The sequence below is a fragment of the Myotis brandtii genome, unplaced genomic scaffold (genome assembly GCF_000412655.1).
Source record: "Myotis brandtii unplaced genomic scaffold, ASM41265v1 scaffold523, whole genome shotgun sequence".
In the NCBI taxonomy this organism is placed as follows: domain Eukaryota; kingdom Metazoa; phylum Chordata; class Mammalia; order Chiroptera; family Vespertilionidae; genus Myotis; species Myotis brandtii.
In genome coordinates this window covers 1,029,564-1,044,895 of record NW_005369902.1, presented here as the reverse complement: position 1 = coordinate 1,044,895, position 15,332 = coordinate 1,029,564, and the positions used below count along the sequence as shown (strand labels likewise).

Here is a 15,332-nt window from a genome sequence, read left to right as displayed (position 1 = left end):
GGGGTGTGGGAGATGCGGGAAGAGACTGGACAAAAATCGTGCACCTATGGATGAGGACAGTGGGTGGGGAGTGAGGGCGGAGGGTGGGGTGGGAGCTGGAAGGAGGGGAGTTATGGGGGAAAAAAAGAGGAACAAATGTAATAATCAGAACAATAAAGATTTAATTAAAAAAAAAAAGATAAGCTGAAGAGATATTGAGGAGGGTCAGAAGTATCCTATGTCCTTGACCTGATACAACCATAGGTGATACATTCTGTGGATGGAATTTGATCAAAGTCACACACTAAAAGAGGGAAATTTAGAAATGACTTCAAAGTTCACAATCCTGCCCTAACCGGTTTGGTTCAGTGGATAGAGCGTCGGCCTGCAGACTGAAGGGTCCTGGGTTCGATTCTGGTCAAGGGCGTGTACTTTGGTTGCGGGCACATCCCCAGTGGGGGGTGTGCAGGAGGCAGCTGATCAATGTTTCTCTCTCATCGGTGTTTCTGATTCTCTATCCCTCTCCCTTCCTCTCTGTAAAAATCAATAAAATATATTTAAAAAAATAAATAAATAAATGGTACATTATGAGTTAAGTGAGATGCAAGCACATTCAGCCATCATTTTAACATTATTTCTCTGAGAAAATAAATTCCTCATTTCAATTACCAACTTAAAAAAATAACTCTGGGAATGTAATTTGCTATGCACATTTTCTCCTCCTCTTCTCCCTCTTAAAAGTAAACACTCTGATTTGCACCTACAATAAAAGTAACAATGAGGCCTAGTTGATCCCTTCCACAGGTGGTTTCATCAAAGGAAAAAGGCCAGTTTTCTTCCCCTTCCTGATTTACCCTCTTCCCTCTCTGATGGCTACTGTATTTACATCTTAATTAATTAAGCTAGATCAGAAAAAGGGGATGGAAAAGAAACATGTAGGATTGATTAGTCAGGCATATTTGGTTTTAGGCCGTACAGAGTCCAGATGATCAGTAGTAAGATATCAGATAAGAACTTGGTTCATCTTTGTTATGTGTTTCCTATCATATCTTCTGAGGAAGCAAGTAACAAAGCAATGGGAAACTAGATGAGGAATTTGAAATTCTGAGGTAAGATTCCAAGCACAAATATCTGACAATTGTAAAGCAGTCGGTAGAATAAGGTTAATTTAAATTCATAAAGAATTAACATTTTTGAAATGAGATTCATATAGGAAACTCAAATTTTAATAATAGCCAAACACCACAGAAAGACCAAAATTTTCATGCTAGAAAGAGACCAACATTAGTGCCTCTAGTTTGGTACACATTAATCTGATAGTGGCAAGTATAAGGTTTCATTTCTAGGGTCAAAACTTTATTACCTCATAACAGGACAAGTTTCATGATAAACTATTTGGCACCTACTTTGTTAGATGTTAGTTACCTAACTCTTCTTATACATTTCATGCTATCTATAATAATAAAAGCGTAATATGCTAATTAGACCGGATGTCCTTCCGGACAACCTTCCAAATGAAGCCAGGGCTGTGAGGGAAGCCTGGGTCCTGGGTGCCAGAGGGAAGCCAGTGCTGGCAGCTGGGGGAAGGAAGGCCTACTCTTGCATGAATTTTGTGCATCAGGCCTCTAGTAATGTATAAAGCTGAGAAATTGATGACTGCTCCAAGCCCATCATTTTGGAATCCAGTTTCCTTTGAAGTTCAGACACAAGAATGGGAGCCCTTTATAGTGAGAGAAGATAAAGTTGAATGGAAGGAATCCATTACATATAAATCAATCGCCTTCTAGAAATACTATGGACAAACATAGAGGAATTATTGTCAACACCCATATTTTACAAAGGAACATTTTTAAAATTTGCCCTTAACCACTTAAATTTTAAGAATCAGATATGCTCAGCAGTGATTGATATGGCACCTTCAGAAATAGGTATGTAAAAAGAAATTTATGGTTCCAGGTTCTGAAAAAGAAACATCTAAAACTCAAGCATGAAAAGATGATAATTTGAAAACAACTTCAAAATGTACACTGAAGGCAGCCAAATTGTCAAAACAAAGAAGGAAAACATCAGATCTTACTAATGATGGAAAAGACATACAGTCAACTTAAGAAGCAGCCTAAAGTTTTAAAAATGCAGCTAAATTTCTAAAAGAGAAGGATAGGGAAGTACCTTTAATGTAATATATCTATTTAAAATAATTTATGGCTTTCTTAGGATGAAGACCAACATCCTTAAATAGCCTACAAGGATCTGCATTATCTGGCCAAGGCCATCTGCTTTAGCCTCATTTAATGCCACTCTCCCTGTCAGCTACCCTGGCCTCAAATGACATATGTATAATATTTCCTTTATCTAGAATCAGCTATCTGCTCATCCTCTTGCCCTATTTAGTCCTATATTATCTTTCAAATCTCAGTTCATTTTTCCAGAAAAGCCCTCCCTGACCACTATTTCCAAAGCCAACATCTTAAAGAAGAGCTGGTTCTCTTGCTTTACACCAGGGGTCCTCAAACTTTTTAAACAGGGGGCCAGTTCACTGTCCCTCAGACCGTTGGAGGGCTGGACTATAGTTTAAAAAAAAACTATGAACAAATTCCTATGCATACTGCACATATCTTATTTTGAAGTAAAAAAACAAAACGGGAACAAATACAATATTTGTATTTGCATGTGGCCCGCGGGCCGTAGTTTGAGGACCCCTGCTTTACACACTCATAGTTTCCCTACAGTTTTCTTTCCCAGCACTTATTTATTGTATGATTATGTCTTTTCCCCCCTAAATGCCAATGATTTTCATAAAGGCTGGGTCTTCATCTTTTTTGCTCACCATTATATCCCCTAGGACCGTGGTCGGCAAACTGCGGCTCGCGAGCTACATGCGGCTCTTTGGCCCCTTGAGTGTGGCTCTTCCTAAGCCTTAGGAGTACCCTAATTAAGTTAATAGCAATGTACCTATCCATATAGTTTAAGTTTAAAAAATTTGGCTCTCAAAAGAAATTTCAATCGTTGTACTGTTGATATTTGGCTCCGTTGACTAATAAGTTTGCCGACCACTGCCCTAGGAGATAGTATATATAGTGTTTGGGAAGTGGTACACTAAGTAAATGGGAATCCCAGAAAAAAATAGATCCAGGCTTTTAATAGTACAAAAAGATGCTTACAAAAGGAAGATTTCTAATTCTAAAGCTTAGGCTGTAATAACAACTATAGAAAGTGATGAAAGACATTTACCTTATTAACCTACTAAAACCAGAGGTTGGAAAATATCCCTAGTAAAAGTTGTAGTTCAGTTATCTTTTGAGGGGACTTCTCCAGCTACTAACAGTGGACCAGGAATGAAAGATGGTTAAGGGGAAGAGAGAGAAGACATTCTGCTTCTCATCTCGCCTAAGGAAATACTTTTGGAAGCAACTCCAATTTGGAAATCTTTTCATGCTGACCTTTCTGCTAGTGGAGATGCACTTATAAGTCAGGAGTTATAGTAATTCCAAAATTGGTAGGATTAATAATACAATTGACCCCTGGGATCCTGCTAGGATAGAAAACTACAGAAATACCAGAGATTTATTCCAGTAAGCCATAGTGCTTGATCAAAACCCAAAGTAAACAAAAAGCCCACAATAAACTTAAGTGCCAGAAACAAGAGCTAGAGAGGACAGGATATAAGACATTCTAAAAAGAAAATAAAGATATTTTAAATATAATCACACCAAAAAAAGCAAGAGGAAACATCAGTATAAACTTGGGAGACTAGAGTGAGACAACTATAAATTTCTAAGATTTGCTCATTGCTGTGGAATTTTCAGAAGCTATTTTTCAAGAAAAGAAGCAATATTCATCAATGGTAGGCTTTAAAACTGAGTTTTAAAGTTACAGATGACAATTCTGGTCTATTGTCATGAATTGACCAACACCTTAAAGTAAAAACCATGAAATACCTGTATTTTTCTTTTTTAATATTTATTCCATTGATTTTAGAAAGTGAAAGGGTAGGGGGAAAGGAGAGGGGGGAAACATCAATGTGAGAGAGTCACATCAATTGCTGCCTCTTGCACATACCCCAACTGGAGCAGGGAACCTGCAATCAAGGTATGTGCCCTTGACCAGAATCGAACCCACAATACTTTGGTTCGAGGGTTGATGCTCTAACCACTGACCAATACTTGCCAGGGCAATGTTCTTCTTTTTCTATCAGCCCCTTCCCCTAATACAGGAGTGGGGAACGTCTGGCCCGCAGGCCATAAAGCCCGCAAAAACAGTTGGTTTGGTTCTGCCAAGGCATTAGGAGTGAGTTAATTAAATATTTGATCAAATATAGCAGGCTAATTTTTAAGTTGATCATTTTGTATGGCCCGAGAATGATGTTATAAATATCCAAATGGCCCTTGGCAGAAAAAAGGTTCCTCACCCCTGCCCTAGTAAATTTCTGCAATTATCTGTGACTAGTAAGACAACTATTTATCTAGAGTAGAAACTACATTAAAAAAATCCTGGAACAGCAACTTCATTTTGCACGGATAATGCTGGGAATTTGGTTTGGTTATAAGTCACTTTAAATGTCATAAATAGGCCAGGCATTTCATTATTCTAACTTTTGGGCTGTAGTACTATGTTATTTTTGTATATAATGATATTTCTCTGGAACTTTGGAGCTTTTTTGTGATATTCCCCTAGAACTTAGTAGCATGAAATACATTGTGTTTGGGAGTGGAGCTATTACAACTTTGGAAGTGCTAAAAGAACGTAAGTTACAGTAGAAGACTCCCATATTACAGCTGTTGAACAAATCCAGGATGCAATTAAACTGAACAAGATTCCTACATCTGAAATCGTAAAGAATAAAAATATAAATGGAAGAGATACTTTTTTGTATATGATTTAAAATTTTAATTAATGTTAGGGAACAACAAAGATTTATTTTGTTCTAAGAGAATTTGATCAACTATTTTACAAGAAAAGTTTTTAGTGCTGGCATTATATATTGGTGTCTAAGAAACATTTCACAATCCTGTGTAATAAATTTAGTAAACAATAAGATTATACCTAATTTGAGATGAAAAATACACTGAAGTCATTTAACAAATATAAGACTTTGGAGGTAAACTTAAAATGAAAGAATTTCCCAATTCGTTTTAGTGACTCCAGGAGCACCACTGAGACATTTTGGGGGTGTGGGTTGAAGCAGCTAGCACATTAACTCAATACTTCCCCTTGGTCTAAAGTGCTTTTGCTGGGTATTAAGCATGGTCAGCTCCAACAGAGTTAGGTTTTAAAAAATAAAATAGCGCCTGGCCGATGTAGCTCAGTGGTTGAGCATCGACCCATGAACCAGGAGGTCATGATTCAATTCCTGATCAGGGCACACGCCTGGGATGCGGGCTTGATCCCCGGTGGTGGGTGTGCAGGAGGCAGCCCCTTTCTCTCTCTGAAATCAATTAAAAAAAAAAAAGAAAATCTTGGGGGTTGAAATATCCAACTCAATGAAATATCCCAGCTGGATCTTAAAGACTGAAAAAGTTGTTTTTCAAAATAACAAGCAGGAATTCTATGCAAATCTCTGATGTTGCTATGAGCTGGTTATATTATTGATCTAATCACTGAACCCACTGGGTCAAAAAGAACAAAATTATTGTCATTATTCAAAGATAATTAACCAGCACGTTCTATCTTCCTCACAAGACTCCCTACTCCCTCTAAATATTACTCCCTGTAATATTTATCTAAGACAGCAGTTCTCAACCTATGGGTCGCAACCCCTTTGGGGGTCAAACGACCCTTTCACAGGGGTCGCCTAAGACCATCGGAAAACACATATATAATTACATATTGTTTTTGGGATTAATCACTATGCTTTAATTATGTTCAATTTGTAACAATGAAATTGGGGGTCACCACAACATGAGGAACTATATTAAAGGGTTGCGGCATTAGGAAGGTTGAGAACCACTGATCTAAGACAATGTCACAAAGAGATAGTAATACGGTTTAGCAGTGATGAAGGTAGAAGTTTGAAAGAGAAGATAAAAAGGGTTAAATGTTCTTCTTGGTTCATTCTTCCTTCTCACCTGAACCCTGAAAGACCTGAAGGGCAAACTATTAAGGTGTTCAGGAGAAAAGAAGCAGGGAGGTCAGAACACAGCTTACACTTTAAGTAAAAAAGGCCTTGAGGATCCCAAGAGCTTTTGTCCAGGGTAAATGACCAGACAAGAATATGGAATAAAAATTCAAGCAAAGAATAGAGTGTACATGCACTGGGAATATTCCTGCATTGAAAGGTGCTTCGCAGGCAGGAATAGATTAAGTAAAGATCAGTGATTTCAGTTTCTAGAACAGACCATCAAAGCTTATTTACAAGTCAGGATTGCCTAGATATGAAAATAGAAATTACACTTTGGTCTTACAAGATTGCAGGATATAAAATAAAAAATGTGATTTTATAATTCAAGTAACAAAATATTCTAATTCAAAAGCCAAACTTTAAATATAAGCATCTGCAAAAATGACATCTTACATCAGTCACCAAAATGAGAAACCATACACGAAGCATCATTAAATCAGTGTGTAGCCTATACAAATTGATAAGATATGATTTAAAGCTTTAAAAGAAAAACAGCCCTAACTGGTTTGGCTCAGTTGGCAGAACGTCGGCCTGTGGACTGAAGGGTCCCGGGTTCGATTCCAGTCAAGGGCACATGCCCAGGTTGCGGGCTCCATCCCCAGTACGGGGTGTACAGGAGGCAGCCAATCAATGATTCTCTATCATTGATTGTTTCTATCTCTCTTTCCCTCTCCCTTCCTCTCTGAAATCAATAAAAATATGTTTCAAAAAAGAAAAAGAAAAATCCACTGTGGCAATTTTTCAACTCTATTTTTTTTTTTAAACCTAGTATTTTTAGTTTTGCTTTCTCCCTAAAATGAGTCAATGAATGAATACCACCTAAGTTCCTGTTTCTCTTTAGAATAGTATTTAACTTTCTTTAGTTTACATATAAAAGAATAAGTAGAATAATACCATCTAGGAGTGGAAACATACTGTCTAGCCTAGGCAGCTATTAGGACATTTAGGGAATTAGTTCTGGGTGTCACGTCTGAAAACATACAATAAGTAGATTCTGCCCAAATTGTCAAATTTATTAAACTACCATGCTATAAACATATTTTGCATACAAAATGAAGTTAGGAATACTTTGCCTGAATGATGTAAATAAGGGGAAAGACAAAATGGAAAAAAAAGAGAGCCTCTCTCAGATGTGAAGATGATACTTAGAAGAGATATGCTGCTGTGAGGCACCTGGCACAGCACCTAGCATATAGTTAAATAAATATCAGTCTCCATTCCTCCTTATATGAATTATAACATTAACACCAACTGCAGAAGTTACAGAAATTGGGATTCAAAATTTAAGAAACTGGAAATAGAGATAACTGATAATGAACACAGCTGCCTTAGAAAGCACTGAGTTCTCAGCATTGGAGGTATTCGAGATGAGGCTTAAGGATTCTCTGCCAGGGATGGTATAGAGGAAGTAATTCCTGATTTTTGTAAGAATTTGGACCAAGTGACCTCTAAGGTTCCTTCTAACTCCTTATAATATTGAGGTAATCACTAGGGAAAAGATCACTATCATTTTACTCTTTCCTCAAGTATGTCACTTAATGTAGGTTATCTTACCTATGAGATTCTTGCTCTCCTTTCATTTTCTCTACTTTTGATAACATATCATCAACTTTAAATGTTTTCCTGGAAGAAACAGATAAACAAAATAATCACTTCTCAACTGGGAAAAACAAACAGATTACACTTTATTGTCACTATAATAGGCAAGTTGGAAATCTGATTATTATTTTTAATAAGGTAAATTATGGTTAGCCATAACAATCCATATTACTGAGACAGTGTATGTTGTAATACAGCAGACAAGCCTTCAAGTACCATCTCAAATGCTAATTTTTCCATGAAACCTTTTGTAATTATTCCAAAACCTTAATTGGGGTTATTTCTCCTTACCTATGGCACATAGGTTTATAATTATTTTAACACTTAGTTTCCTAAATGTGAAATTTGTCTAAATATTTTATTTCTCCTGCTATATTATAAGCTCCTGGTGGACAGAGATTGCTTTTTTTTCAAGGAAAGTCATATAATGCTTGGCATAGTGCCTTATACTTGGTAGATATTCAAGCATCTGTTGGACTGAGGCAAACAAATGCAAATTATGTATACTCTGAAACATTCATCCTTTTATTAAGTAACCTGACAAATATGTGCTAGCACTATCACATAAAAATGAATATTCTATAAAAAAATATATAAAGTTAACAATATCCTCAAAGATTATCAATGGCTAACATTACACAATGTCATATTAAAGAGATGGTTGTCGTCATTATGAAAAAATTTTAAAGTTTAAGGGACATACCCATCAAAATCATAAAAATATTACTAGCTTTTAACTTGACAAGTTTAAGAGAAAAGAGTAATTTTTCCACAAACTAGGAACTTAAATCAAGAACTTAAGAATGCAATTTAAGAATGGATTCTAAAACAAGCCTCATCTTAGGCTGGTTTTCTATAAATGTTCTAGAAATAGAGGCTAAAAGTCTAGATCCATATATAACATGTTAATTGGAACAAATATTTATCATTATACTCATACAGTCTCTTCAAATTTAGGACTTGAAAAGTTTAATGTATTCGGCATTAATTACTTTGTAAAGCTTGAATTCAGATACTAGAAACTACTAATACCTTCATTCCTCAAAATCAGCTATTGTACACAACTGCTATAATAAAAATTATCAATAGAGAAATGTTAAAATACTGATAGAGTATCAGTATTTCTCTATTGATAATTTTTATTATCAGTAAAATACTGATAGGAAGAAGAGAATTGATAGAATGTATAGTTCAGGTGAATAGCCTCCATTAACAAAAGACCTTTCTTTAAAAAAAAAAAAAAGCTTCTCTCTTTACCTTTAGAGTTACTGAAAACTTCAATAATAAAGTTTTGTCCAATAGAGTATAGTAAGAAGTACTTTATGAAGGAGGGCAATACATTTTCAATCTCCACAGATAAGAGAGAAGAAAGAAGAAAAATGTAAGATTTCTCTAGGCTACTCACAAAGACTTTTCAGTATAAATACTGAAACGTAAATAATAATAATTAATAAATACTGAAATGTACCACTGAGGAAGGATGTAAAACTACTAAAAGCTTTTTAACAATAGTGTTAATGTAATGATTAAGATGAAATTCTGTCTGTTGAAAGAAAAGACTAAATCACAAGGTTCATCTCTTCCAAAATTATGGCGTTCTGCAAAAGAGAACTGAATATTAACAACCATTTCAAACAGGTAAGATCATAAAAACAACCCATTCCTCCTTGACGCGGGGGGAAAAAACATAAGCAACTATATAAAAGCAGCCCCAACACCCGGGCAACAAATATTTCTGTTCTTTAGAAAGATACCACTACTTAGGTCAGATTTAAAAGGGGAAATAGTTATCAAAAAGTCATCCAAGAAAAGTATTTTTATAAGTACCGCGCGCTAACCGATTGCGCCACTGGAGCTCCAAAGAAAAGTATTTTTAAATTCAAGAAGTTTTAGGAAATCTTCTTGGGAGGATTAAAAAACAGCTAACATAAAACTGTAAAATAAATTCAATAAAAGATGTCCTTCTCCTCACCAGTATTCCACGTTGTCAGTGTAGTGTTAACCTATAGAGTTTGAATATATCTATGAAGTGAAAAGTACAAGGCTAGTTCCAAAAACATTTTGAGCAAAGGGGTAATACTAAAAGCAATTTTATAAAAGGAGTTAAAAAAAAACAACCCCGTTTGTAAAAAGACTACAATTACTGAGCTAAATACCAACTACTTTGAACAGGATAGCATTCATTTGAAGATATAAGTTGTAGTGTAATTTGTTAAAAATCAGTCTTAATGCTCTGGCCGGTTTGGCTCAGTGGTTAACGAGCATCAAACCAATGACCAAAGGGTTGCGAGTTCGATTCCTGGTCAAAGGCATGTACCTGGGTTGCAAGCTGGATCTGCCCAGGTTGGGGTGTGAACGAGATGCAACCAATCAATGTATCTCTCACACACTGATGTTTTTCTCTCTCCTTCCCTCCCTCCCTCCCCTCTACTCTCTCTTTAAAAAAAAAAAAAAATGGAGAAAATATCCTGGGGTGATGATTAAAAAAATAAAAATTTGAAAAAATTAGTCTTAATGTCTTATATAGGCCAGGGATATAACAAAAGAATTAAGTGATTCCTAATGCATTTTTTTTTCCTAATGCATTTTTATATGGAAATAACTAAGTGGAATTTATGTTTCTTGGCTGGCAAACTGCTTCAAAACTTCCCCAAAAGGTAATGTTTTACCTATAGGGCAATAAATTAAGCGCAAGTTTAAAAATTGCCTCCACCCATTAGCAGATAACAGAAACATATCCCATAATGAGACAATCAAATAGTCTAATAAACAAACATGACAAGAAAATTATGAAGTTAGGCTTTAAATTAATATAGTTTTTATCCATTTATAGATTAATTCTAATTTATTTTGAAAATATTTAATCACTTTTAAATATAAATTAGGCAACATCCTAGATGATAACCCAGCCAACCTTCCATATTCAAAATACTACAGGAAAGCCTGGCCAATGTGGTTCAGAGGTTGAGTGTTGTTCGATTTCCTAATCAGGGTACATGCCGGGGTTGGGGGCTCACTCCCCAGTGGGGGATGTGCAGGAGGCAGCTGATCAATGATTCTCTCATCACTGATGTTTCTCTCTCTCTCTCCCTCTCCCTTCCTCTCCGAAATTAATAAAAATATATATATATTTTAAAATACAGGGAAAAATTAACCACTATTTAATCAATCCAGCCTACTGTTTTTACACAGCCCACAATCTAAGAGTGTTTTTTACAGATAAACATTTGCAATTGATTTGATGAGAGAACACTAATTCTAAACCCCAATTAAGCTGTTATCTCTCCCCACCCGACAAAAATAAAAGAATCCCATACTGCCCACCAGTAGGCCCATATTTAAAAACACTATACTCAACTCCAAGTATTTTGAATTTCATCAATTAAGAAATCTGCAGACATTTGTTTTCTCTCTTTTTGTGTAAGTACTGCATCCCACTGAATATCCTCAATTCTGTATCATAGACCACAAGCCTAAAGTATTTACTATCCGGGTCCTTTATAGAAAAGTTTGTTGAATTCAGGCATAGAAATAATGAAGCTGACAGGTAAAGAGCGGACAGACTTAATTCTGTTGCCTGATCCAACACCCTATTCCTAATTATTTAATTAAGTTTCACCTATTAAATGCAATGCTCTCTCCATATATATTCAGAAACATTACCAGAAGACAAATAATTTTAACATTTCAATCCTTCAAATCCACCTAGGTTTATCTACAAAGCTAAAGTATGTCTTTCTATAAAAAACATGATGCTTGGCCTGGCCGGCGTGGCTCAGTGGTTAATCGTCAACCTATGAACCAGGAGGTCATGGTTCGATTCCTGGTCAGGCCATATGCCCCGGTTGCGGGCTCGATCCCCAGTGTGGGGTGTGCAGGAGGCAGCTGATCAATGATTCTTTCTCATCGATGTTTCTTTCTCTTTCTCTCTCTCCCTCTACCTTCCTCTCTGAAATCAATAAAAATATATTAAAAAAAAAAACACAAAACAAAACACCATAATGCTTACTTAACCAGTAGGAGTCTCCAAAGGAGACCTAAAAGAAGTTTACTTTAAAGTCTATTGAGAGCCCTAACCGGTTTGGCTCAGTGGATAGAGCATCAGCCTGCGGACTCAAGGGTCCTGGGTTCGATTACGGTCAAGGGCATGTACCTTGGTTGCGGGCACATCCCCAGTGGGGAGTGTGCAGGAGGCAGCTGATCAATGTTTCTCTCTCATCGATGTTTCAAACTCTCTATCCTTCTCCCTTCCTCTCTGTAAAAAATCAATAAAATATATTTTAAAAAAATAATAAATAAATAAAGTCTATTGAGATAGCTTAATTGGTTTACCAAGTCAAGATGACACCAAGTGCTTAGTAAAAACGTTATTTCACTTATATGCTCAATAAGTAACCCTGCATGTAGGACAAGAAACTAGCATTAAATTATATATGGTTAATATTAAATATTACAGCCTGGCCAGTGTGGCTCAGTGGTTGAACCAGGAGATTGAACCTATGAACCCGGAGATTGCAGTTCGATTCCTTGTCGGGGCACATGCCCAGGTTGTGGGCTCGATCCCCAGTGTGGGGACTGCAGGAGGGAGCCGACCAATGATTCTCATCATTGATGTTGGTATATCTCTCTCCCTCTCTGAAATCAATAAAACAAATCTTTAAAAAAATTTAAATATTACAAAGCAAATATAAGCTCTGATACTTCTGGACTCCACTTTAAGACTAAGTGATTAAGATTTATTTTTTTTTAAGGACACTCATCCCATTGACATCAAAAGTATTTCTTGGCCCTGGCTGGGTAGCTTAATTTAAATTAGAGAGCATCGTCCCAATAACATCCAGTCGGGGCACATACAAAAACCAATCAATGAATGAATAACTAAGTGGAACAAATTGATGATTCTCAATTTCTCTCTCCCTTTCTCTCTCTCTCTAATCAATGAATAATAAAAAAGTATTTCCACTTTAGTAAGACCACCACCAAAGATATAAAATGACACTTTTTAAACTTATCAATATAGAAGCAAATTCTTTAATGCTAGAACATATAAGAAATATTAAAAAAATTAACTATTAGGTTTATATATCAAAGATAGTTACCCTGAGCCCTCTGGTTAATATTTAAATCCTCAACTTCTATCAAACTTGAAAATAACTAGTTGCAAAGAGTGAAAACGTAAATCAGTAAAATCATTTCATTCACTTCACTACTAAATCATTTCTATTAGGAAAAAAATGGTAATAAACTGAAATTTACAAAAATGATACTACTAAAATGATCACTTCACAAACAATTCAACGTGCCACTCTTTTACCTAAGTTTTCATATTATTTTAATTATAAATAGTACTTTAAAACAAAACTTTAACATGGTTTGGTTAACTTGAAATAAGACTCATAAAATGTACCTTTTGATGTTTGTTCGGGAGTTTCGATGAGACATGTAAGTAAGAGTTCTGTGCAAAAATATTGGCTATAAAAAAAGTTTTAAAAATATTAAAATTAAATAGGTGAAATTCTAAGAAAAAAATAATATTGATGAATTTTATTGATAACTTACCGCTATAAGATTTCGAGTTCGAAGAAATCTATAGATCTGCGTTGGTTCTAGGTGACAGAAAACAAAACCCAAACATTATCTAAATTTACTTATTCTCAAGTTGTTAAGAAAATATCAATCCAGCCCATGTAATCAGTATAAACTAGTCACCTGTTATGAAAATCATGTACTAAATATTTACATCAAGAATATTAGTATGCACCATAGCTCAAAAGACAGTGCATTGGTATACATTCACAAAATTCATCTATATTTACTTGAAATTTAAGATGCTCCACAGTTTTGTTCTTAAGCCTTGCATTTCTAAGGTTGGTACTTTCTATTTTTTTAAAATAATTTCTTATTGATTTCAGAGAGGAAGGGAGAGGGAAAGATAGAAATGTCACTGATGAAAATCATTGATCTGGTGCCTCCTGCTTGTCCCCCACTGAGGATAGAACCCATAACCCGGGCATATGCGCTGACTAGGAATCGAACAGTGACCTCCTGGTTCATAGGTGGACGCTCAACCAGAGCCATGGCAGCCAGACTAAGGTAGGTACTTTTGAAACTAATCTGTATGCAGAATTGAAAAGTAGTTACATTAATTTAATTTAGCTAATTTAAACTATAAACCATCCCCCCCCCCCAAAAGTAGCTGAAATAAGGTAGCTGGATTCAACAAAAAAACCACTTATTGATGCCAAATAAAAATGAAGTTTCTACTTTTTGATCAGTCTTTTAAAAAATTTATAGTAGTCAGCCAAAACAGAACGAAGCTGTTTCCTACATGTCCTAATAACATGAGATGAAAGTCAATAACATTGAAAGAAATCTGAAAAGCAAATTATAAATTTTTCAATGAATATTTTTTATCTATTTTGCTCAATGTAAATATTATCTCAACATATAAATACTACCTCAACACATATTTAAGTAATTGACAGATTACCAAAAGCTTTTTAATGCTGAATTTAATTAAAATATAATTTGTTATAAGGACTTAGGTTATAGATAGAAAATATTTTATATACAATACAATAATCTCAGTTACATTATTGATCTATTAGTATTGTTCCTTTAATAAAGCAATATCAAAATGGACTAACTGACTACCTTATTAAATACATCAAAGCATTTAAACTTATCTGAAACGAAGGACAATATTAGAGAAGAATCAAGTTGTTTTGTGGCTAAATCTAGTTCTTAATGACAGTTGACTTCTCCACGGGAGCCTCACCAGAAAAAATAGCTAACACTTTCTTGGAGGACTTATCTTCTCAACATTTAGAAATAATTTTTCAAATATCCACTTAATCTTGTTTAGTTTTGTTCTAAATAAACTAAAAGATTGTATTTTAGAAGGGGTACAAATGGGAATGTTTATTGTCATTACTGAGCTTCAGTTCTCCACCGTATTTCCAATTTAAATCCTCGCCAGCTTTTGAAATTAAGCAAAAATAAAAATAATGTGACTCTCCCTTAAGGTTCAATATAGGTCTCAATAAAAACTGACAATCCTTGTACTAAATTCCAACTAGAATTTCAGGAAGCACTCGTGCGAGAATGAAAGAAAGGTATTACACAATGTACCATGTCTTTCCAAGTACAGCTGATACCATGCCCTGAACATATGCCACGGAAAAATTGTAAATAAAGACCTTCAGCGGCACAGCGGAGTTTATTCAAGTTTTGTAAGACGGTGCTACAGATCACCCAAATTAGAGCATTCACACAAAAGCAAAATGGAAACCAATCGCAGGGCAGCTGAACATATTTACAGTTGTGTGCTTCTTTTTAATAAATTCTATTGTTTGTCCCCCTTTCCAAATTAGGTCGCAGTCTTGCTCTCGAAACAGACCACAAGGCAGAAACTGACCTAAGAAAATGTTCCGGAATTAAGACCAGGACAACGGGCAGCTTCCCGAGAGCGTCTCACGGGGAGTGAAACGCTTCAACACTCCGGGTCTCAGTCTGCGTATCCATGAAATGGGCGGACAGATGTGAGAGGCTTCCAGCATCCCAAGGTGCCATGTTACTATGAACACCGAGTGCGTGCGCCGGTATTTCTTATCCCCCCCCCCCTTTTTCTTTTTTC

At 35.6% G+C, this 15,332-nt stretch overlaps 1 protein-coding gene across 1 annotated transcript in view; it reads right to left on the bottom strand.

Moving 5' to 3' along the window:
• The window catches only part of SUZ12 (SUZ12 polycomb repressive complex 2 subunit), a gene marked incomplete at its 5' end in the record, with an annotated part of 46,480 nt that overhangs the window by 30,567 nt on the left and 581 nt on the right, over positions 1 to 15,332 (bottom strand). The window contains 3 exons of the mRNA XM_005877635.2: positions 7,652 to 7,720; positions 13,104 to 13,168; positions 13,256 to 13,302. Coding sequence (XP_005877697.1) covers positions 7,652 to 7,720; positions 13,104 to 13,168; positions 13,256 to 13,302 — 181 coding nt within the window. The remainder of the gene's footprint in view (positions 1 to 7,651; positions 7,721 to 13,103; positions 13,169 to 13,255; positions 13,303 to 15,332) is intronic.